Raw genomic sequence first — 26,129 nt, 5'->3', positions numbered from 1 at the left:
GCGTTAGCATTACGACTAGCGATTGAGGCTACCTCAATTAATTACATTAATACACGGCGAAACAACCAAATGGACACGCCCACCCTCGTTTCATAGCCGCAAAACATTTTCAATATGATTCATATTTTGAACCAAAAATACAATACATTCTTAATATTTATACTCTTTAGTCACCAAATAGTTAAAAACGCAACTATCTATTCACTTGTCCTTACTACGGGACTCAAACCTGCAAAAACGCTTTTATACTGAAAATTACCTTTACTTTGAAAAGCACTGAACGGATGTTGATTCGGAAATGCTGGTTGAACGTGTTGTCTTAATTTCAGCTGCACGCAGTCTAAATATCTGCCTTAACTCAATGTGTCATAAATTCATCGAAACGTAGGACAAATTCTTAAAGAAAGTTGTTAATGTTTTCTTCTGAAGTACTCACTCTACACGCTTACATCATGTGCTGCAATAAAACAGGATGCAGCGACTACCGCTAGCAAGCTACTCCTGGAAAGTAGCCTCTTAGCTGACAGCTTTCGAGGTGGACTATGATGTGTCCTATTTCTCTGTTATGCTTTTACTTGTTTTGAATAACATTTACACAATGGAAACCGAAGGAATAGTAATCCGCATAAAAACACCCAGTGGAGACATGGACTCCTCCGTCGACTGTCCATCCCTTCTAAACTTCAATGACTTGCTGGTGAGACTTTAAAATTAATTACAAACACTTTTATTCTGAAGGTATTATGCCATACTTTTCCCCCTAGTAGGCTGGTTCTACCTACAACAGCGCAAGATTTGTATTACCTTTAATACCTAGCATCGAAGCATAGAATTTGGAAGATTGGACTATTGTAGGTACAGTCTCTTGTTAAACTGCTCATTTGACAGTTTCAACACTGAACCATTTCCAGGTCGCCATCAGAGATGTGATGCCAGAAGCCACAGTCACTGCATTTGAATGTAAGTTACAGATCCTCACATTTCCGTGTCGTTTTTTTTAGCTCGATTTCGAATCAATAAAAAAAGTATATTGTTTACGACTAAAATAACGACTTAATTTAAGTCCAGATACATTATTATTAAAGATAGATGGACGATAGTTCAGATACCGCTGTGAATGGAAACCCTCTACTTTTAGCATCCCGTGTCTGTAGATTTCACCTGCTGACAGCGGTTTGTTACTTTGGGATATAAACCCGAAACATAGGTACTTATTTACCACAAGGCCCCACCCACAAATTCTGTTTCTTAGCCCTTCTTAATCATAACATTATGATGACATTATAATTTATAAATACACGGTTAATCTAGCAAATGGTTGGTGGCTGTAACATTGCTTTTCAGTTTTTTTAATCATTGAGTATAGCTACTTTTTAAATGTACTGCAGCCTTTTACATTTGTATTTTTTATTAGATTGTGCTTTTAGTCAGAAGTTGTTGTTATCACCCCTTATATCAGTGATTGGCTATTGTAGGCACAAAGCCTAGCAAACTAGCTCAACTATAGAGTTATGAGATGGGTATTAGAAAATCCTACCTTACCTAATGTGAAATCCTACCATTCTCAATGATCACCTTGAAAGCAGATTGAACAAATACAGCATTGATTAAATCCTCTGCGCCTGTGCTACATTTAATGCTTTTCATATCCTGTTGGTGTTGTAGTAGGCTGACTGTAATAGAACAAGTTCTCAGTCAAATGTTGTGCATTCAAATATAATTTATATGCATGCTATTTTTCTTTGCCTCTTTAGATTTGTTACGTGATCCCAAACATGTTTTTTTTTTATGTGTCATTAAAGATGTGTGCACTCTGTTTTTCAGATGAAGATGAGGTTGGGGATAGAATTACTGTAAGAAGTGACGAAGAACTTAAAGCCATGTTATCTTATGTGAGTATAACCAATCAGTACCTCAATGTATATCATTGCCAGCAATGCGTTTAGAAAAAGCAAGTATTATGCTATGGGTTGCAGACCAGGGTTCGAGTTAGGTGGGAGCCAGTGGGAGCTGAGCTCCCATAGAGAGAGGTCTGGCTCCCATGAAAGCATCAAACTCAAATATCTGTGGGGTCTCTGAAAATACAGCAGCATTATATTTTAATTACTAATAAAGCTATTTACCCTTCCACATACAGAGTAATATTGACGTTAAGTTAGGGATAATGTGTAGAACGCCGGTTATTATCGGGTAAATATGCCCCGACAGGGCTAACCAGACACCGACGCGAAGCAGAGGTGTCCTGCTTCTTCGACCTGAAGCATTATCCCGCTTATTACATGGCTACTTGCGAAACAAAAAAATAACTTCACAAGGTGTGTCTTTTTACAATTTATTTGTAACCATTGGTAGTTTTGATCAGAGGAGAAATAGTTAGCCGTTGACGTCGCTTAGCAACCGAATACGCTGGGGTTGATGGGTAACCGGACTACTTGCCGAATGCCGATTGTTACGTGGCAGACTGGGCGGTCTCGCACACTGGCGGGTGCCAGGGGGCCGTGGGCCCTCTTGGGCCGTTTAAGCCGGCCGGCGGATCAGAGAGAAAATATCTGTATTTATACCAGAAATATGGGTCTCTGTATCACAGTCATGGTTACCCTCAACTTTTACAACGGTCTACGTTGTTTTGGAGCCAATTTTCTTAGTCAGATGTTAAAAAAATCTACATGCCGGTTCGAAATAAAGCAACTTTATTTGATTATTTGTTTGCAATTTCAAGACCGAATCGAGTAGGCTAGACCACGTCTGCGTGTTTGGGGATGTTGGAAGCTATAGGCCTACTCTGTCGCCATCACAGAGGTCCTTATGAACTTGGATTCGGATGACAGGGTTGCGGAGAAGAGCAAGCTCCTTTGTACTTTGTTAACTGCATGATGGAAAGACATGATTTTATTATGCAGCGGCTGGCTCTGATGATCTATTGATTTTTTCTGCATTGGGGTTGTGCATTAATGTGTCTATGTTTGGGTGCACTTGTTGTACGTACTTAAAGTGAAGTTCACCATCACTGGGGTTATCAAAGGTGCGGGTTTTTTCCGTGCTTGAAAAGTTGTATCTGTGAGTTGCACGCGCAGGCCCGCGCGTGCCCCGTGAGCCGCTGGTGGGTGCAAATGCCAGGGCCTTTTTTGGTTCCCAGTCCGTCACTGGATAGGAAAGACGTGAATCAGAGGCAAAAAGTCCACTTTACTTGAAAGTGGTCATTGTATGCACATACACAGCCTTGATCACCGGCGTTATACATTATAACTTACATATTTACTTATATTTATACATCTATAGTTTTTATTTATTTTTAGGGACCCCCACAGAGATGGAATCATAACTCGAACCCTGTTGCAGACAGTGCTTGTTAGTTGGGCTCCAATCAGTCCCTACTAGACAACATAAAAATAACTTTATTCATCAGGTAATCATTAATACTATCGTTATTAATTCTTAATATCATAATATATTATTACATTCTTCAGTCAGCTCGGTTTATGCATCAGGAGAGTCAAGATGGTCTTTTGTTGAGGTACAAAAGTTAATAATATTTTTTTTAATATCTTGCATTAAGCATTGTCTATTTGCAACTTGGCCATTGTTGAACCCACACAGACATATCTATATCTTTGAATTTTGGGATGCAAATAATGTGTCTCAAAAGCTTATGTAAAAAAAAAAAAAGGTCCTCACTGCTTACTTTTCCACTGTAATGTTTATTGTCTGACTGTTAGGCTAATCCACTTTGGCACTCACTTTGTTATTATGTTACTTGTTAACCTGTGAATCGAAAAATAATGAAAATATTGGACCCAACTTTTCTCAACCAAGAGCAAATGTCAATGTTAGAATTGATCCTTCATCCTTTCTGATATAAATTGCACCTTCCTTGTCCCTCTGTCTAATGCATAGTTCATAGATGCCTAAGTTGTTAGGCATCAAAATAATCAATGAAGTCCCTTCATTGCTATTGTTTTATAAGAGATAGAGCGGATTATCACAGGCGCCTTTGCAACCCATATGCTGTTTTGGTACTATATTGTCCGTGTATCTAGCAGCAAGCAGAGTCCAGTGGTGAACTCTTAGTGCTTGGCCATTACTTATCAGATTCCCTTCTGCACTTTTTCTAGCAGGGATTGTCGCTGCAATGAGATGCAGGGGCATATTCCCCTATACTTAATATTCACACTCAATGCACAAAGAGTGCCATAATTACACGAAAATAGACAACGGCCTAGATACACATTTTCAGACAAATTACGGTTGTGCGGCCTACATCCCAATGCACCTTATATTAAAAGGTGTATGACCATATCAGTCTGCCACAATGAATGGTAATCCCCCACTGCCACAAACAGGTTGAACAAGTAACCTACTAATAATAACAGGCTGCTATTTGGGTAATATACTCCGGTTCCGATATTTTTCTTTATTTTCTGGTGATACGGCATCCAGAATAGTGCATTTATTAATTTGCATGCTCCTAAACAGTGCTTCTGCTACGATGCAATTTCATTGAAAAATTTTTTCTAGTGTTATGATCAAAGCAGTTTGTCTTCATTGGAACTTAGGCCGGTTGTCTTTCCAAAAAGAGCATTCAAAAAGCCGCATTTTGACTTCGAACACTGTTCAAAACCTTGGCCCACATCGCATCAATTGCCATCAATAAAACACAGAACAAGACCATGGAATCCTCCCGACATGTTTTCCTATTCTACTACGGGACGCTGCCCGACATTGCACTTGGCGGCTCGTCTGGTGTGCGACCCGCTTTATATTGAAGCGCAGCCGTAACACAGTCGGACTCTGATCAAGAATGGATCCGAAAGACACAACTTCCTTCACACAGCATCTGCTTGATATTGCAGTTCATTTGAATTGTTATTTGAATAAAACTTGCAAATGTAACCATTTTGATCCCAGTCTTGAGTCCGGCATGTAATCCTTTGACACTATCCTGCCAATCTCACAGAAGTCCTTATACATAAACATCATAGAATTTCCAAGGGTTTTCACAGAAAGAATTTTTATGATGCAGCTTTTAAATGCGAAACGCATATATAACTTGGATATATAATAAAGTTATAATCAAAGGAGTTGTGACTCTTTGCAACTTTCAGCAACACGTGATGGCCGTTGGATATGATTTTATGTACATTAAATTTGTTACTGCAGCCTTTACACTGGTGAGGCATATATAGAGACTTCAAGGCTTAGTTTTTTATGTACTGGCAGAAAATATTCGTATAGTTACGGTAATGGCTTTTACAGCGAAGAACCATGATGGCTAAATGAACTGTCAATTTTTATTATTTATTATTCAGTACTTAAAGTTTTGCCTCATTAGAGATGAGACTCCCCCCGGGCTGCGTTTTGAGATCGTCTTCTGTCTTTTACCCCCCATCAGGCTAAATTTGCTGCCCTTGTTTTGGTGTGTGTGTGTGTGTGTGTGTGTGTGAGAAGAAAGAGAGAGAAAAACAATCTAGTGCAAAGAAGCAAGAGAGACTTTGAGCCGTAGTGCTATTCATCCATCCATTGTTCGTATCCAGGGAACGTTGTTTTGAAGGTCCTCTAAGGCTTTTTTATTTTTTCTCACTGGTAAAGTTTTCAGAGAGGTGCGTAAATGGCACTTGGCTTTTCCTGATGTGTATTTACATTGAAATGAGAATCACTAGGATAATTCACATCGGCCCCAGTGGGCTATTCCGGATACATGCTTACTTTGCAGTCGTTCATTTCGACTGGTGTGCTCCAGCTCACATATTATTTGGAAGGGAAAGTATATCATTTTCTTTTTAATGGTTAAGGCACATTTGGTCCCATGAATGATACTGACTTGGCAGTTTTTGACAGGACTTGGATTACAGACACGCTCTGCTTATAATTACATTACACTACTCTTGCAGTGTTTGCCCTCATAGAAGCGCAGACTGTTGAGGCATTGCCGCGGACGAAGGGCTACTTCATTCACCTTTCCATGTTTGCTGACATTTTCACAAAATTCACACATGCTGCATTTGAGAAAACCATTTCAAATGTTACGAAGAAATAATCGACTAATTAAGGATGCTAATTGATAGAGGTGAGGTTAGATTAAATCAATTTCTGTAGAATATTTTTTTAAATGTAAAATAAGTTTTCAGGCTGCTGGTTTCAGTGGGATCAAAGAGGTGCTGACATTGTATTTAAAGAATTACATTGTTACAATTATCATATGAATAGCTAATGTGTACGATAATCCGTTTCAAATGCAATACGGATTGAAATGCAATGCCCTATTTCAATGACTGCCTTGTATGCATGCATTGATGATACATTTGTGAACATTATAGGTTGTCTATTGTAATATAATAATTGTGAGTAATGATTGTGTAATTTTGTTAAAGTATTTGCTGCAAAAAGGTGGTTTATGTTGGTCATTTAGTAAGTTTCAATGTAACTCCTCCCACTCTCTACTTTGGCCAATACTTGCCTAAAGAGTGGCGAGGTCACGCCCCTTCCGGTAGAGCCCATGGGACCTATGAGATCAAAAAATATGAATGGGTTTCAAAGGAGAGAAAGTAATTATCTTCTGGTCAGACTCTTTATATGCCCCGGATTACACATATGTTGTTTGTGGATTTAAATGATAATTTTTCATGTCAAGAGTTTGACCGTTTATTGTGCAAATGTTCAGTTAACGGCTGTAGAGAAAACACAATGAGAAAGACTACACGTCTCGTATGTGACGTCACGCTCCCTGCGACTGGCGTGGAGAAGACCGACAATCTTCCCATCGACATAACTGAAACTCTCCTCATGCCCGAACTTATAATGGTTTTCACCTCTTTCGATGCTTTTATCCTCCCCTTAGAAAAAAGCGGTGAAGTGGAGCCATGTCTGTACCGGAGTTCCAAGTGCGGGTGGTGACGTATGTCGTTCGCGTCGACGAGAGCAGCGAAGAGCTGTAGTTCACAAAGCGGCCTCACACAAAACCTAACAATATCAAACTTCTTCGTGAATTTTTTAGTTTTCTTTGCATGAAAAATTATCATTTGAATCCGCAAACAACATATGTGTAATCCAGGGCATATAAAGACTGGGACCAGAAAATAATTACTTTCTCTCCATTGAAACCCATTCATATTTTTCGATCTCATAGGTCCCATGGGCTCTACCGGAATGGGCGTGACTTCGCCACTCTATTGAGTATTCTAGCAGTCTTGAACAGAGCAATGCATGGGCTCTGCAAGGACATTGGGACAAGGAACACCGGTCCCATCCATGCGTACTAATAGGTGCTCCTCACATGGTGCTTATGCTCTGCATGCATTTATATTCATATTCTTGTTGGTCTGTTGGCAATCACAATTAGGCCACTCCAGTGAAGCGGGAGTGATTATTTTTTATGTCTTTTATTCCATTTCATGTTGAGTAGACATCTATTATGTACAAGTAAGAGGAATTAGGTATTAGCAGCATGTTAGGCAGAATCAGGACATTTAATTAGGCTTTCCAATGGTGTGTGTGTGTGTGTGTGTGTGTGTGTGTGTGTGTGTGTGTGTGTGTGTGTGTGTGTGTGTGTGTGTGTGTGTGTGTGTGTGTGTGTGTGTGTGTGTGTGTGTGTGTGTGTGTCTTTGGTCTATGTTTGTGAGGGATAAGGAGCAGATAACACATTGATAATCACACTTTTTTTCTTTCTTCTTTTCTAGTCTAATTAATTTCAGCTAAGTTCTTTTTTATATCACCCAGTAAAAGTTGCAGGCTACATATTGCAGAGCACAATTAATGGTCAAATAATTCACTTAATTAACATCCATCTGCGAAGAGCCCCTAACTGTAACACCCCCCCGCCCTCCCAAGTCCTCCTCACAGAACGTTGATTGTTACATGCTCCTGTGAGACCCAGCGCTCCGCCAGCCGTCTCTAATCATTGGTCGACACCCTTGAAAGACAGCCGGGCGCTGCTGAAAGTTACAGCGCAGCCCCACGTCAGCGTGCTAAAATGGGAAAACACCAAGCAAGACGACGAAGACGACAGGAGAAGAGCCGTGGCCTCATTCATCTCTCACTCAGCTCCCCCTGGAGGCAGCGCTTCTAATTCCACCATCCTCACTCCCCAGCTCTCCTTAGTCTGCTAATGATGATGAGGCCCACCACCACCACCACCACCACCACCACCACCACCACCACCACCACCACCGCCGGCTCCACCACCACCCCCACCCCTCCTTCCTCCTGCCCGCTCACCCTCTCTTGTCCCTTAAGGCTGAGTGATGGTATTTGGCATCGCAGACTGTTTAGTTATTGGCCAACAAAGGAGAATGTCTTTGAATGCTACACCCTCGACCGATTAGGTGGTAATTGTGAGCTTAATCAATAAGTTAGCTGAGCAGAAAATTAAAGTTATGTCTTTTCGCCGCCCCCTCCTCTGCCCACCACCACCACCATGACACCACCCGCCCCACTGCCCCAAACATTGAACGACCCGAATTTGTGAGGTGGGGGTAGGGGCGTGTGTTTTACTTGGCCCTATTGTTCATACATGAGTCCCGTGAGAGCGTGGCAGGGTGAAAGCAGAAGGCTAGGAGCAAGGAAGGAGGTGACAGTGATAAATAGGTCCTTTTAAAGGCAGCTGTGTCTGTTTTGTCTGCCTTCAAACCCCTACCAAACCCTGCCCTCACTATGTGGGGATCCAGTTAATATGTAATAACAACATGTATCATGTTATTACCTTATTTCGGTGTGATCTGGTTGCATGCTTTAAGCGTTCCAGATCCAAGATAGCAGGTATTAAGAAGCTCTGGTGGGACATTGTCCTCCCTAGACCAAATGCACACACACATGAACTTACAAGCCACTGTACATATATATATATATATAAATATATATATATACACACACACACACACTGTTTGGTCTTGCCCATCTGCGACTGGGGCTCTCTAGCTAACATCAGGGACTATGTACACACACACACACACACACACACACACACACACACACACACACACACACACACACACACACACACTTTAACAGATGGCTTGCTTAACTGAAACATCAATTGTTATGTTGCCTTGGCAGGCGTGTGCATTTTAGCCCTTCAGGGTATGGACGCTTGGTAAATTGTTGACCTGGAGGAATAAGGGTTAATGCTATACTCTCCCCGAACAGACCCACAGGGCATCCGTCTTCGCCGGCAACAGATTTCAACACCTCACTCGCTCCATTTTCTCATATTATATATTTGTCTATTTGTGTATGCATGAAATGTTAGAAAGGCATCCTGGTGTTGTTTGTAAACCACCGTTGAGTTTGGTTTTGGTTTCAAAATAGATTCCCTGAGTACTGATATGGGCAGTCTGCCGTTTTTATGTTTTCAGACTTAAAGGTTTGTTAATATACTATTTGTGGGGCCCAGTGATATTTTTCTGGACCGCATTCAACTGAATCCATCCTTTTCTCCACTTCTGCTTTCAGTACTGCAACACAATGAATGAACAGCGGATCAATGGACTGCTGCCGGAGCCTCTGCAAATATTTCCAAGAGGTGTGTGTGTTAAATAGTCTTTTACCTCTTCCATGTGTTAAAAACACTCTCCAGTCAGTGTTTTTTCCCAACAAAAAAGGCGTATAAATAGTATAAATATAGCAATTGGAGCATGTTTTGTTTCATTGTTAAATTTGTTCCAGGGTACTGAATCAATGTTTCTTTGCAAAACACATCAACGGTGTACTACAGAGCCGCACTGTTAATTGACCCTTTTAACTCATGAATATACTTATGTCCCTTTATGTTAAAGGCGTTCACAGTAGTGAACCTCTTTAACATAAAGCCTGAAGGCCAAAACAAAAAGGTTATATTTACAGAAGTTAAGATCAAAACATATGTAAATTGGCTGTTAATGAATGAAGAAAGGTGAGGTCAGCCAGTCCAATTTTTGCTGTCAGGAATTGAACTGTGGGTAAAGCTCAGATGAGATGGGAACAAGTGAAACATAAGACTTATTTGATAACCAACCGTTCTCAAACATGACAGGACCCTTGACACATTGCTATGGTAAATGTAATGACAAAGCAAAGCACACTTGTATTACAAATGCTGGTTCAGACGAAGATTTGATATGCATTCGAAGAGCAATACTGTATATGTTCTTCTTAGACATCTACTTATGAATTGAGGAAAGCTTGAGCATACCTACTTTGTCGCTAAGAGCGAGACAAGTACATATTTCTCTTTCCTTCCCCTGTGGTCTCAAGAGCCCAACATCTCAATCACTTTCTCCTCTGCAACTAATTTCAGTCACACTCATTTCATTTAATTTTATTTCAGTTATTTTTCCCTCTCTCTCTCTCTCGTTCTCCACTGAAGAACTGATTATTTTCCAGTACATTTTGTAAGTGGCACAGTGATGTGTTCTACAATCTAGTCAATTACTGTTTCAGCCGGCAAGACCCCAGGGATACGGAACATACATGGCCTCAAGGTACGTATCTCAGTAATTGTTTCAGCTGCCTCCTAGAGTGGTAGAGAGAGGGAGAGGGAGCAAGAAAAAAAAAAAAAGAGGGGATGGAGAAAAAAATAAAGCGAAGGCAAGTGGATCTTTAACGGTGTGTTCCACTTATTGAAATGTCAATTGAAGTCAAGGCTTTGCTTTACTTCATTCCGCCGTTCCCCTAGTCTATATGTATGTATTTAGATGGGCAGCTATGCACCCAGTGCCTAATCTCTCTCTCCCCGTCGCCCTCCATCCGTATCGATATGCTTACGCTAGGATAGCCATGCACAACAGCAGCGATAAACCGCCGTCTCCTTCCTTACGTCGGATCAGCAGGGAATTGCAGGGTCAGTTTCTCCAAACTTCAGGCTGGGGCGTGGATATGTTGTTCAGCTCAGCCATGAAATTGTCATTACAAGCCCCCAGCCCCACCCACTCCTCCGTAGTTCCCCTCCCGGAGCCCTCTCACTCGGCATTGGGCATATGTTGTGTTCAAAGCCAACCGCTAATTACAACGGGTTAAACGGTCTGACACCTTGTCTTGCCTTTTTTTTTTTTTTTTCTTTTTCAAGGTAATCCATTTTTTAAGTTGGCCACCATTGGCAATCATAAAGATCTGATGCTGAAAGTGTATTATTTTCAATGTATTCTCGGAGGGGTTCCGTCTTTCTTCTTCAGAGGCCAGAGGTCTGTTTTGGTGAAGATGATGTTTTTTTCCCCCAAGCCCTTTAAGCATGTTTGGCCCTGTTTTCTTTCATTTCAATATAAAAGTAATTGGCTGAGGGGAGTCTGGGCTATCTGTTTAAATGAGGTCTTCTTGGGCACTAATTAAAGAGAGGATCCCCGTGCCTTTAGTGGACCCAACACACCAGCCCTATGACCTCAATTAATAGTGCTATTTTTAGCCTCCTCTTTAAGTGTCTATGCTCCACTCCTTTGTTTAATATCTGGGTTGAGCCAAGATGTTGCCGTAAACATGTCCAGAGACGCAGAAGAAGAACAATAGTAAAATGTGTAAATTGCTTTTATTGATGTCCTTCAAAGTGTCTTTAGACCATCAGTCATGCCTTCATTGTTGGAACCATTGGGGCATACAAATGTTTGGTCTCAACTCTCGAACGCCTCCTGTTGTCTGTCTCTCCTGAGTCTGTCTTTCTCTTTCCCAATCTGCCCATCTGATTATATTTCTACCTTTTTCGTACGTGGCAACTTCATCAGGTGAACACGAGACCCAGCGCAGCACACGAGTGCTCCCAGGCCACCCCAGAGCCTGTGACCACGAGCAGGTGAGCAGCACAAGACGCTTATGCCTTGGGAATATGAACACACCTGTAAGGCATGTTGCTCCTAAACCAATGTTTGTTTTACATGTAAACAGCCTAAAGAAGTCTTCTGCAGAGCTGAAGAAGATCCTGACCAATGGACAGGTGAGGCCCTCTTGCTCTTCTTCAGCAGTTTTTCTTACCTTAGCCTTTGTTGCTCTTATCTATGGGTGGTAAGTATCCTAACATATTTTACATTTTGCATAAGATTTAACGAAGCTAATCCGTTTGCTAAAATACCCATGAATTAATTTGTGTCTGTCCCGATGTTGACATGATCTTTTGGTTGAATTACAAAAAAAGGGATACCAATATTCCTATTTCTATATCTAATCTAATTGAATTAATTTCCAATGTCCAACTTGCATGTCCTCTGCAGTGGCTTGCTGACACCTCCATTTAGTCACATTGTACCCAGTTAAGGAGTTTCCTATCTGTACGTTTCATAAGCAACAAAAATCACACACACACACTCACACTCTCACACAGGCAGGGAGCGCATGTCAGAAAGACAATTAAGTGTGGGACTGGTTGCGTCTGTGTGTGCACACGCCACGGTGGGCTAATAGAGCTGTTGGATCACTCTCTCTCTCTCTCCATTCTCCTATCTGTCCACTCTCATCTCTGTTAGCCCTGCCGCCTCCAACAATGTAATCCAATCAATCGAGGTGTGTGTGTGTGTGTGTGTGTGTGTGTGTGTGTGTGTGTGTGTGTGTGTTTGTTTGTTGTGCCGCGCCGCGCGTGTGTTTGATTTCATTGGATACAACGCCGGAAGTACAAGCATGGTGCCAAAAACACCACACACACATGCACCTGTCAACCATCCGGTTGTGCGCAGTGTAGTCCCGACTCCCGGTCGAAACTTTTCAGTCATTCTGAATGGATTCTGAAGGCTGTTGAAAGCACATCGACAAACAATATCGGGAAAACAGAGCTAAACATAAGGTCAAGGTTTGGTCCAAAGGGAAAAAATAAACACCTGAACATCCCTGCAGATCTAATGGAAAGTTTGACTATTTCCAAAAAATGTATGAGTCCCATGGCTGGAGGCGAAGGAGCATGAGAGCATATTTCTGCTGTGACTATTGCCGTGACTTGACTTTCAATGTGAAGGATATTCTTTGGTCCCCTACTGGTGAATGTCTTGTCTAATACACTCAACTTTATCTAAGGCTCCCTCCCTTACACTCAACCTCCTGCTGCTGTCGTTGTGTCCGCACTACTGGCCGGCCATTGCCTTGCATCCCCTGTATGTGTATGTATGTGCGTGTGTGCATAAGTGCATCAAATAAGTTGATTATTTACGTCATCACTCTTGACATTGACAGTGATGGATATTGTAACATCTTGAACTTAGATGTATGCTATGCAATTATATCATGCCACATCATGTGAGACATTTTTTGGGTTAAGCGGCTTTCATGTTTTTAACAAGTGAACAAAATATTGCCTCAGAGGCCTTGTAGAGTTTTTATATTATAATTTTTGCTTACATTTCTGGAAGGGAAAAACAGTATATATATATATATATATATATATATATATATATATATATATATATACACATAGGTTCAGTGATGGGAATAGGAGGCCCTCCCCAGCCACCCATCAGCCCCCCCAAACTCAGCTCACGTCAGCCGGGCCACGGTGTATATTACCCCCTTCTGACACCTTTTATCAAAGTGGAATGGAACGACGACAGCAAACAAATCGTCATTAAACTCTACATCGCTCAGCTCCCACCGTCACCCCGGCACAATGTCCCTTTTATAAATTGGACAGCAAATGTTGTATTGATCTCCTCCTCCTGGGCCTCTCCACCCCTCTCCCTCTCTTCCTTGGGTGCTGAACTTGAAATGACCTGTCTTGTTTATAGCCTCCAGTTACATCCACCCCCCCTCCCCTCTCTGTGTCTGTGGTTCTCTGTTACTCTTACTGTTTACTTCCTGACAACAACATACAGTAGCCAACACTGTGGCACGTGGCCTCCACTGACTCCTATGTCCTCGTCTTTGACCTATTTAAACAAAAGATAAATGTGCTGTCTGGAACTCAATGTATACCCATGCTTTATATTTATATATTTCCTGTATATGAACCTCTATTGATACTAACATGTGCTCTAATTGTACATGAACTCTATCTGAGCCTTCTCTGTGTAAATGGTACTCTGTAGCTAATGCTATACTGGGTTTGTCTCTTTGTAGATGAATGCCCAGGATATCCACTGCCAGGAGCAGCTTGGCCATGGGAATGGAGGCACTGTGTACAAGTGAGTTTTGCATCTCTTACATTCTCAAATCCATGGCTACTTAATTTACTGTGTTCTCACTTACTTAGTGTTTTCTATTGTTTGTAACTGTCTGCCCATTGCTCCAATGCGGGATTGGTTTTGTATTTATATATTTTTTACTGTTTCTACTTTCATCCGGGACACTGAAGCTCATCTCGCAAGATTTAATGGTCTGATGCCTTCTGAAATATGGGCTTTAGTCCCACTGATTAAATTACAAATTACTATGCTTCAATCTGTTTATTCAACAGCAAAGTCCAACATACTATTTTAATGTAAGGAAAATGGCCTATACACACACATCCCACACAGGATTTCTTGGCCTTTTTTCCAAAACTTGTTCTATGTTGGGTCTGCTAGAGATCGTTGACTTGCTATAGTCAACCTGCGATTCAGCTATTTTAGGCGGTTAAGGATTCCTTTCACTTCCTCCTAGCTGTTCTGCCAGCTCTACCAACATTCCCATGTAGTTTGTGGTGTCATCCATCCATCGCTTTGTGTGTGACAATATTGGGATTGGCCTTTATTCATGTATTCCGAGATGAAGGTTGCCGGCGTGCATGGTATTGATTTGAGGCCGTAAGGTATGTCAGCAATTGGTGTAGAGTACCATGCGTTATCAACAATGTATATATAAAGAGAGGCAGATAGAGAAGAGTTATTCCCTGATCCCTGGCTAGACTGATGTATTGCTACCCTGCGAACGTTATGACAAGGTTGGCATACAAGCTCCCCACTTTATCCCCCTCCCTCCCTCCCTCCCTCCCCGCTCGTCAATCTCCAACCATTGAGCTGTTTTATTGAGATTGAAGTATTGATCACTGTTCAGAGTAACCTTGACTTGACAGAGAGGTCTGTCGCTGTTCTGAAGCAGCTCTACCCAACCCTCCCCAGTAAATTCTTTATCCATTAAATCCACTTTTATTCTTTTGAGAGCCTGGTCCTTTTCTCTCTCGCTCTCTCTCTCTCGCTCTCTTTCACCCTCTCCCTCTCCTTACCCTGTTTTATTGTTGCTACAATGAGGTTGTTTTCATTAACAGCCTATATCTCTCACAGTAGAGGGAGTGAGAAAGAGAGATTGGTGATTTGGTGGGCGCTGGGAATGGTTCCACTGCACTGAGGAAGGCCAATATTGCTAGTCCAACAACTTCTCAGTCAATTGAGCTCAGCAGAAAATCCATATGCTTTGCTGGTGATTTTTTTATATGGTTGGAAGAAGATGGAATTTTCTTTTTTTTGTTAGGTCTCTGCTACACAATTATTATTCCTGTGTCTGTTTTGGTCCTATACGCTTGTGCATTGAAGAAAATGCTGCTTGGGCTTTTTCTATTTTTTGAGTTGATCTCTAATTTGGAGCATACGTTAGGGATGAGTAAGACAAATGTATATTTTGAAGGATCGAATTTATTTGCTGTTATTTGTTTTCATTATTTGGTTTTAAAAGTGGTTTAGTAGTTTAAACATTTAAATATAGAATTATTGTAGCTTTGTTATGAGGTTATCGTAAAATCGTTAATTTCTCTATTTCTGTTGTTTTTAAAGTACATCAATTTCAAAAGTGAATAGAGTTTCATAAGAGGAATCAAATGCTTCAAAATGCCATATCTTACAAGTTCGTACGAATTGGCTTGCCTCCCTTACCTTGCCCTGAGCTTACCCAGTTCAGATGTCTTAACAGTAGTCATGTTGTGATGGTGTAGCGCCTAAAAGGTCAGTGCAGGAAGCTGATCTCATCTTGTAAACATTTCATGGAGGCCCGGTCACCTAAGTCTACCTGGCATCAATGCCGACCCCAACCTGGTTTACCACATGGAGAAGATGGTCAAAATTGTTAAGAATGTAAGATTGTTAGATAGTCATCCAGAGCATAATTTAGCTGCCCAAGTTCTACTAAATGCTCAGGTGGTTTGTAGCCGTCCTGTTTTCATTAATGTCACATTTCATATCAAAACAATCCAATATGGAGAAATAAAGAATATTTAAAAAAACAGATTTCATTGTCATCCCCCAGTTGTGCAGTGGTGACGATCATTGATGTTTGTTATCCTCTGTCAGGTTGTGAGCTTACTGCATTAAAAAATAGATGGGCCTATGGAAACGACTTTCAAGATATAATAAAATCTAATTTTTAAAAGCTTAATAGGTATTATTAGGGACATTGGGTAGCACGAGGAGAAAAATATTCACAAAATGTTCATGTATTCAGCAAACCTGTCAAATCGTCTAGAGACAAATATAGAAAGTTGTGTCCCCTGTGCGGTTTTGCTTTTTGCTGTTCTATTTGATCAAGTGGACGATGTTGTATTTTTGATAAGAATTGCGTTCTCTGTCCTCTGTCTAAGGAGATCTGTATTTACATGCAGGAATGTGTTATATTCAGGTTGTAGGCCATATCAGATCAGATCAGATTCAACTTTATTGTCATTGCACAAGTAAGGACAGAAGGAAAAGTCAACGACTGGATTTAATATTTGTAAGGAGACATAGAAAGTCTGCACTGACTGGAACTGGAGATATCGCACTCACCTTCCACATAGTTCTCCTTTTTCCCTTTGTCCTCCCTAACCCCTTCGTCTAAATTGTTTTTGAAAATGTTAAACACACGCCCCTGTGACCATGAAACATGCACAGAAAGGTTTTTACCTCATTGCCGATCAAGGCACCTTGGGTATTCCAATAAATTGCTTTTTTAAAAAAAAGGTAATTCAGTCCGGTCCTCTGTTGGGCTTTTCCAGCCTTTCTTGTTATTATAATATGCCACAGTCTGAGGAGTTGATAACCACATGACATACATAATGCACACGCACGCACGTACGTACGCACGCACGCACGTACGTACGCACGCACGCGCGCAAACACAGACACAGACGCATGTTTTTTTACGTAGACACACCCACCAAAAATAGTGTTTCCCTGTTTAACAGGACAGAAGCAAAGCCGCGCTACCATTGGAATCTTTTATTGTGTTCTAATTCGTTGAGCCTGTGATCCCCATTCTCTGTCCTCTCCTGCACCCCTGCTTCCGACGGGTTTATTCACAGAGAATAGCTCCATGAAACCCCCCTCTCCCCTGGCCTCCTCTCCCCTCCCTGCTTTTAACCTCTCGCACCTTTTTATGACCCAGAGCCATTTAGACTCAATTGGATGTTACCAACACTTCAGCTCTCCATAGCCACCCACTGACCCGGCCATCCATCACTGTCTGGCTTTTGGTTTTTATTACTCACTCCCCTTCGCTCAGGCCCATCTCGTCCGCTGGCCTGTGTGACTCCACAGCTTATAAAGGCCTTAACAAGGACACAAAAGCTATCATGCACCTTGCGGATCCTGCGGTGCAATTAAAAGCGAGCACATTTACATGGGAGGCTGGCTCCGTTTAAATCCAGTCGTTGACTTTTCCTTCTATTCCCTGTCCTTTTCTCTCCATTGATTTTATTTTTTCTTTCTTTGCTCTTCATGGATTTTGCTGTATGTTACTTAAGGCATTGACTAATGCGTTTGGTAATAACTATAGTAAAATAAAACCAGTGGGTTTTTAACAGGGCATTAGTTCAACATAAATAGAATATAAATAGTTCAACAAAACATAAACAGCTACTAAATGATCAGGCTTTATATATTTTTATTTATTTTTCAACTAATGTTTTAACTAATGCCTTTAAATAATACCAAATCTTAGATAAATACATGTAATTATCCCATACTGTGTCCCAGTCTCTGTGCATTCACAATGGGATTGAGATCCCTCCTGGCTGAAAAACATTGGAGAATTCTTTATTTTCAAGGATAATGATCATGGTATTTTTTTTGTTAATGGTGAACGATACAGTGTAAGCTGTTTAAAAGGATTTCACTTTGTAGACATGTTGTCTATATAAACCTGTATCTATTGCAGATATCAACCGTTTTTTTAATCATAAAATGAGTTTCCGGTTTGCCTTTTAAACGACAACTACTTTAATAACAATGCAGACGGGAGAACCATAAATAATGAATCCTTTTAACTGTAAAAAAAGAAATGCAATTCGATTTGTTCAAAATATTTAAATTTACATATTTGACCATGTCATTTTCCCGTTATATCGTCATTAGAGAGACTGTTGCTAAACAAGATGTCCATGAAGACTAATAAAAAGTATCACTACCGCTACACTGTTGACCGTAATCAAGTACAATGCTGAGATCATTAATCATAGATTCCAACGTCTCTCAGCCCTCCTGGTTGTCAGGTGATATATTTCCCCGACCCGGACCCTGTTCTCTGTGCTCCAGCGGCTCCAGGGTCCTCGAGTGTGTCTCTGCCTCACCCCTACGTACACATGCACCCTGCCAGTCAGTCAGCGGAGCCATCACTGAGTGAGAGTGTCTGGGAGAGGGAGAGAGAGTCAGCTGGCGGCCCACGTGGTGCTGTAAACCGAGACCTGGGGCCCGCCAGCGAGCCGGCCGTCATCTCTTCACACACACGCACACACACACAAGCGCACACGCACACACACGGCCCAGCACTGGGGCCATCCAGAGAGGCCCTATGAATACTGCATGATGGAGCTTTCATTACAGTACAAACTGGAGTGTAAATAAGATCCAGGCAATGGGGCGCGTTTACTGGGGTCAGATCGGGGGGGAAGTGTATGCCGGGGGGTTGTTGGGGTGGGGGGGTTTGATGTGTAACCTTGTACCCCTTGTCCCTGCCATCTCGGGGCATGCGGCCGTAACTCATAGGAGGAGGCTCAGCCCTAAGATGGTCAAGGACAGCCTGAGAATTAAGCTTCTTTAAGAGATCAGTGACCCCCCCCCCCCCCCCCCCCTTCCCCCCTTCATTTTCAGCCCTGTTTGCATGACCTCATATTGTGTATTGATATATATATAGTACAACAACGTTCTTTTACATTTCCACTGTACTTTTTTTGCTTCTGAGTACGTTTCAACATTCAAAAATCCTGACATACGCAGTGCTCTCACGATCCAACATACTTTAGTCAGTTGAAACATGGATATGGTTGCACTATGTACGATAGCGCTGTCTTTTTTCTTTTGGATACAATCATATTGTCTTATGCCCACAGTGTTGTTATTCTGAATGGGAAATTACTCGTTCAAAGATTCAGGATTCAAAGTCTTAGTTGTGACTTATAGCGTTCAGTGCTACAAAATGCTTGCGTGGCAAACTGCCATGTTCACCCAGATTTGTGCTCTGCTTTAGATTAACATCTAACAATAAGGAAGTGTACATATCCATATGCACACAACTTAACATAACGACATACAATCAGCTTCCCGAGACGATCATGTTTTACAGGGATGTTATGTGTGGTGATACAACTGGCTATAGGGTGAACATGTCTGTCATTATGAACTATAGATTGTACAAAGTAGGTGAGACTGTCCATTCAGTATTTAACACGTCCGTGTCTTTGCGATTGTCGTAATTATCGTAGTATCTTCATCTGATCTTAATTTAGCAGAAGCAGTCATGCTTAACTGATATTGATTGTGGCTTAAAGGAAGCGGAGCCAAACAGAAACAAGACTATAAGCTGTATGTGCCCTGAGCTTTGTTTTTTTCATTTATTTTACTGAGCTGTTTCAAGATGTACCCTGAAACACTAAAGAAGTTATAGCATACTAAATCTAATGATCGCTGCCCATCAGAATCTGAAGTCTTTTATTGCCTGTTATAAAAATATAAAGGAATTTGTTTAGGTCAAGGTACATCTATACGACGCCAAAAGATGATATAAGTCGGATTAGTCGGGTTGATTAAGGCCAAGCTTTTATAGATAATATGTTTAAAAAAACTCAAGCTCAACTGAAGACGAAAAGAAAATATCAAAAATGCTTGTGGCTTGGCATTTTAGAAAAGCATTGGTGTATGATAATTCAGATTGCCACTTTACGGTTCACATATCAAGCCTTCGATGCAATTATATTCGATTTTCTGATTCGACTAAACGTTATTGTCTTTGCAATTAGAGGCTATGTGAACGCTCTAGCTACATGATATAGCCATTGTGATGAGTCATTGTAGGTGGCCTAAAGTGAATTCCAAAGCCAGAATGTTTGTTTGCTTAGATTAGAAGATGCCAAAACTTCAGCTACTGTGCACACTTAGCCGCAGGTTAGCGCTGGATATCTTCCCCTGTGGGCAACAGATCCCAGACGCTAAGAGGTGTCATTAATTACTGTCCCTGGCCAGTGTAGAGGCGTCTGGCTTGGAAGGAAGGCGATACCCCAATCTAAGACACGTTAATCACACCTCGGACTATACACACTCCTCTGTCAATCGGAGAGACCGGCTGTCAGCTGAGATGCGACGTATCGTGTTTAGCAGGCCCGTTCGCAAGTGAAATCCAGGGCTCACGCCACGTCAACGCTGACCTTCGCCATCGCCGACAGCTGTTGGACAGTCTCCGTCCTCGGGGATTGAATACTCAGAAGTCACAAGTTGTTGTAATCGGCGCCGAAAACGAACCTTCATGCGCTGTAACTAAAGCCGATGTTTGGCATTAGTTGGGTTTTATAATTTAATCATTACAGGCCTGGTCTGTCTGTGGCATCGGTTTTACCTGCAACTCTAAACCCTGTCTGGGAGGACTAGGGATGAGGTGGACGGGGATGGTTTTCAGTGGTGAACTATAACCTTTGGATGAACCGGTGAAGGCATTTTCTCTTTCTCTTTCTGATAAATTTGACTATGGCCCTTGGCTGCTCACCAAGCTATTACTTTTATTGGTATTCATCATTTACCAGCTTAAATGCTCCTCATTGAAATACTGTCCTCAAGATCTTCAAAATGCAAGATTGATTTAACCTTACTGCTGTAGTGTTCTGTAGGGTTCTTGACATTTTCTTTTTCTATTAACAGGGCATACCATGTTCTCGGCAAGAGAGTTTTGGCAGTCAAGGTGAGAACAACATTCAGCATGCTGAAGCTGCCCCGCTTGCCTATTTTTTTACACTACAAAATAACCTTATTTTGAAGTGTTGGTGTTGAATATATATATATATATATATATTTATATACTTCCCTATCTCTCTCTATCAAAGTGACCGCATAATCTGACTGCTATTACAACAATATTACAATAATACAATATTGCTTTAGTCATACGTAGACGCAACATTACTATTCTGCTCGACAATCGAGAAGTTGACCGTGGATGTCACATTTTGTGACCTTGGCCACCGTTTCAGAAAGAAATGCTTTGTGATGACAGGAATATCTCAGAGATGACGTTTCATGTTTCTATCAGGCACTATGATAGCCCTATGAAGGATGGTCGTATCATTCCATGCCATGATAGTCCCCCTCCGTGGTTTTATGTGTTATGTACCTAACATGTAGCTTGATTTAATTCTGACCACACCGGCTGTTGCTTTTCATTTACAGGTCATTCCACTGGACATCACAGAGGAGCTGCAGAGACAGATCATGTCAGAGCTGGAGATTCTCTACAAGGTTTGACTCTTGGGAAGTTCTTCCCTTCTCTGAGTGATAAATAAACCATTTTCATCTGTGGAGCGTCCCTATCTTATCACATCTGCCTTGCTCCAGTAAGTGTGCTATAGGTTCATCTAATGAGCTGCCGTTTATCCTCTTCCTTCCTCTGTGTTGAGCAAGGGATCGGTGACATCGCTGACACGCTGACGCACTTAAGTTAACGACTCCTTTCTCTGCAAGGAAGACTGCACTCTGACACGCAGCAGAAACGCCCAGCACAGCCCTTTCTGATGAGTCACACTTTAACGAGCTGGAAAAAAACTAAAAGTGAATGGTATTTGTGGGTCTCATGCTTTAGGCATTCAATTATGATGCCATGTAAAACTAGGGCATTCAAGATCTATGACTTTTTAATTTTATAGTTTGTCATTTTCTTTTATTGTTAGGGGGGATGACAATTTGACGACATGAATCGTTGTCGTGTATGATTCACTCTATTCATCACAATTAACTGATTTAGTGTGTTGATTTGCCCAAGTATAATAGACAGAATAAATGGGAGAAAACATTACACAAAATACAAGAAGGAGAACAGGACACCTGGTAAAAATGTATGTTCATCTGATATGTGTAACAAGACAAAACTAATAACTATAGTACATACAGGGCAGAAAGTATTTGGTATAATTTATTAAAATATAAATTTGTTTTAATTAGATTATAATCCCATTCAGATGAGCTCTTTTTACCTACATAAGGAGCGGGTCCCCTTCCACAGAGCCGGCTGTGTTGCCATTTATCTACAGTATTCCAGAACGGCCAAGCAAAAGCAGCACGTTTTCAATTTCTTGTCATAATAGCAAATTATCTTGTAGTCTTTGACCCATGGTTTTACAAGCTAAATAACCTTATTCAATTCATAAATCTATCAAGGAACCTCATCATTTGGCTTGACTACTCAATTTCTCGTAGATGACACACTGCAATATCCAAGAATAATTTCTTGGACTTTGAAAATCCAAGAATAGTATTACGTAGTAAGAATATCAGTTGAAATGTTCACTGACGTTGAAAAAATAATAAAAAGGAGATGGAGGAACTGAAAGTATAGTTGGCAGATGTTTTATAGAATATGATTACCTCGAATCTTTGTTTGTAAGTTTGTTAAGAGTTATGAGACAATTATAGCTGAGATTTCCTTGACTTTTTGTTTGTTAAAAAAGACAATCATCCAGTGCTAAAGTTTGACACTTGCTAATGCCAGTGTATGTAAGCAACCCATTTTAAATACTTCATTGTATTTCATATCTCAACATGATTTTTTTCCCCCTGAAACTTTATCTCTTTGTTCCCGTTCCAGTGTGACTCTCCTTACATCATTACATTCTACACCGCCTTCTTTGTAGAGAACCGGATATCCATATGTACCGAATTCATGGATGGTGAGTTTAAGTATGGCTTAGCACCAGTGTACTATATAGACATGACACATATCTAGCACTGGTTTAAAGGGGAGACCTGGGGAAGCTGTTCTCTGTCCTTTCCGCTTAAACCCATTAACATTTCTCCAGAGCAATGGAGTGTCCCTCTATGGACTGGTTAGCATGTCGGTGTGCTAAAAGCTACAAGCGTGTGACAAATCTTTTAGTGTGTGTGTGTGTGTGTGTGTGTGTGTGTGTGTGTGTGTGTGTGTGTGTGTGTGTGTGTGTGTGTGTGTGTGTGTGTGTGTGTGTGTGTGTGTGTGTGTGTGTGTGTGTGTGTGTGTGTGTGTGTGTGAGTGATTTCACAGTGCAGTCAACTTGTCATCACGATCTGTCAAAGTTCTCAACACTCATCACTGTGGGGAACTCATTTGGGTCAAGCCCAAAAGCTAATGCTAACTTTGGGGCCGCTATGTTCCAAAAGCCACTGAACCGCCGTGATAAAAGGCTTACTGGCTATCTCGAAACTGGCAACTCAAGAAGTCTCAAGTACCAACTTATTTTTTGGAGTACATTTCTGTGTACAAATGTCTAGTAATCTACATATTATTGGGATCAGTTGATCATGTGTTTTCGTATAGATTTATGACCTTTTTAAATTCACATAAATTCAACACCTTATCATCTAGCTCAAACAAAATAATAGTATTTATATTAAAATAAAAAAAATAAAAATTATTAACAAAAACATTAATTTGTCCATACAGGTGGTTCGCTAGACGTATATAGAAAAATTCCAGAGAATGTTCTGGGGCGGATCGCAGTGTCGGTGAGTTGATTCAACTATCAAACGTTGACTTTGTGTGTAGCTAGCATGTAACATTCAAAACCGGCATACTGTAATTAGTAGCTTTTCTGTCCGGCCTTCAGTAAAAGATTCTCACTGCATCTGTGTAATCTGATGCAATTATTAACACATGGCAACATCTCCCTTTTGGCTTTGAACTGTTAGTTAGTTGGGTAGAATAAGACAGGTCTCTAGGAAAACAAATCAAAACAACAGAATGAATAACAAGAGAAGGTCCGGGTGTGACTCTTTCAATTAGCCTCCACTGGGGAAAAAATGATGGAGAGTCTCTTCTACTTGTCCCTGGTTCACACCCCTGCTGGTTTGATGGAGCTGGCCTTGGTTTTGAGAAACGCCTGCTTTTCTTTTGACCCTCATTACCACCCCCCCCCGCCCCCCCGCCCCCTCTGTCCAGCCGTCGTCCTTCCCTGTCTCTTTGTCTCCCACCGTCTCACTTTGTCCGTAATCAAACATTGACAGCTATTTACTCTGCGGCGTTAATTCCAATTCACAGCTTTCCTTCGTTTTTAATTCAACTGTCGCCGGTGTTAATTATCGCAGAGGGGAAAGCGCCCTAGAGAGACTGATGGCGTGTTCTTCCCGGGCCCTTGACATTTTCCCTGACATATTCTGAGTGCATATTCTGAGTGCAGATATCTTTTTATTTACCCACACAATGGGTGTAGTTCGATACAATGCACTTCTGCTCACACAGAAGTGCAGAAAAAATTAAATCTAATGACAAAATGTGAAATGTCTGTATTTTTTGCCACTAAACAGTGATAAACAAGTGAACACAAATATACATACTTTCATTCATATTTATGTGCAAAATCCTATAACTGCCTCTGTGCACCCTAAAAGGAAACAAAATGGAAATGTGTGCTACCCTTTGATTGTGTGAGAAAGGGAGCTGATGTCCGATGGATGGAACAAACACACAACTCATACCCTGGAGGATGTGCATGTTCACACATTTGCATGGAGGACGTCGAGTGTGACTGCGGGTCACTCTTACCCCACATTTAGTAACCTCAATCTGAATCGGTTCTTTCCCGTCACCCATGTGCTGTGGCTGCAGGTCGTCAAAGGGCTGACCTATCTGTGGAGCTTGAAGATTCTTCACCGAGGTAAACGAGGGGCTGTTCCGGCGGCCGTTTATAAAAAAATAAATAAAAAGGGCAACCACAACGGTGCGGCAAAGATGATGAAGACGAGCCGGCGCACTCTTGCTGACACCACACTTCTCCCAACCGCTCTGTCTCCGCAGATGTCAAGCCCTCCAATATGCTGGTCAACACTCGAGGACAAGTCAAGCTCTGCGACTTTGGAGTCAGCACGCAGGTACAAAGCCGCTTGCGCGCGTGTTTGTGTGCGCGTGCGTATGTATGTGTGTGTGTGTGCGTGCTTGTGTGTGTGTCTTGTACGTGCGTGCAAGAGATTGAGAGTGGGGCTCGAGAGTGTGTGTGTGTGTGTGTGTGTGTGTGTGTGGGTGGGGGGGGGGGGGGGGGGGGGGGGGGGTTATTTACCCCTAGTAGGATGTGTGGCACGTGTAATTGTGTGTGTTTCTGTGGTGAACGTATGTGTGCATATGGCCAAGCTGTCGGTCTCGCGGTGGTTTTCATCCGTCCACCTCAGGACAACAGATCTGCTCTGTCCTCGGGGACAGTCTTCCACATTATCATTGGCCACCTCACATGCATTGTTACTCAGCCTCAAAGGGAAATGCTATAATTATCACTCGCACAGCCTCAGCCTCATTGATATGTATTTTAGGGATGAAGGAAAAATGTGAGGCACACGCACACACGCACAAAATCACGTGCACACCACACACACATACATGTGCACACAGAGTAGCCTCAACCTTTCTGTTTAGGTGGGGTCATGGGGCAGAGCGGGTTTAACAGGGTGGGGGATGTGTTGTGTGATGTCCGTTACTGAACTGTAACCCCTTCCTTGAAAGTGTTTGACGTTATCTCTCACTCATGTATCTCTCTTTCTCTCCTTCGTATTTCAATTTTTTCCCTCTCTATTTAAATAGAAAACTGCTCCCTGACATACCCACTGTCAAACGCTGCTCCGCAGGGCATCCTTACCTTAACAAAAATACCAAAGTATACGCAAACACAAGATGGCCATGAGGGAGCAGACACTCATTATCACAGCACTGTCATTGATGGCATTGTGTGTCGCTTAATCTCTCACACACACACACACACACACACACACACACAGACACAGACACACAGACACACACACACCAGTCCTCCCCACTCCCTGCTGTTTCCCCTGTGTGAGGGTTGAGCTCAAAATAACAGTGACATTCCAATAGATTTGAGG

The 26,129-nt window shown here is 41.6% G+C and overlaps 1 protein-coding gene across 2 annotated transcripts in view; it reads left to right on the top strand.

The window, feature by feature from the left end:
• The first annotated feature begins 260 nt into the window (after positions 1-260).
• The window catches only part of map2k5 (mitogen-activated protein kinase kinase 5), a 50,073-nt gene continuing 24,204 nt past the window's right edge, over positions 261-26,129 (top strand). Inside the window, exons 1-14 of one of the 2 annotated variants that reach the window (XM_060072308.1) lie at positions 261-697; positions 912-960; positions 1,825-1,892; positions 9,445-9,514; positions 10,411-10,451; positions 11,682-11,749; positions 11,842-11,890; positions 13,993-14,057; positions 20,943-20,982; positions 21,468-21,536; positions 22,879-22,960; positions 23,707-23,768; positions 24,868-24,916; positions 25,057-25,130. In XM_060072308.1, coding sequence (XP_059928291.1) covers positions 566-697; positions 912-960; positions 1,825-1,892; positions 9,445-9,514; positions 10,411-10,451; positions 11,682-11,749; positions 11,842-11,890; positions 13,993-14,057; positions 20,943-20,982; positions 21,468-21,536; positions 22,879-22,960; positions 23,707-23,768; positions 24,868-24,916; positions 25,057-25,130 — 918 coding nt within the window. In that variant the 5' untranslated portion in view covers positions 261-565. The remainder of the gene's footprint in view (positions 698-911; positions 961-1,824; positions 1,893-9,444; positions 9,515-10,410; positions 10,452-11,681; positions 11,750-11,841; positions 11,891-13,992; positions 14,058-20,942; positions 20,983-21,467; positions 21,537-22,878; positions 22,961-23,706; positions 23,769-24,867; positions 24,917-25,056; positions 25,131-26,129) is intronic. The other variant, XM_060072306.1, reaches the window with a different exon arrangement.

This window comes from Gadus macrocephalus, chromosome 14 (assembly GCF_031168955.1).
Source record: "Gadus macrocephalus chromosome 14, ASM3116895v1".
Taxonomy (NCBI): Eukaryota; Metazoa; Chordata; class Actinopteri; order Gadiformes; family Gadidae; genus Gadus; species Gadus macrocephalus.
Note: the sequence above shows the minus strand (reverse complement) of the source record. Positions and strands in the feature narration are given on the sequence as shown.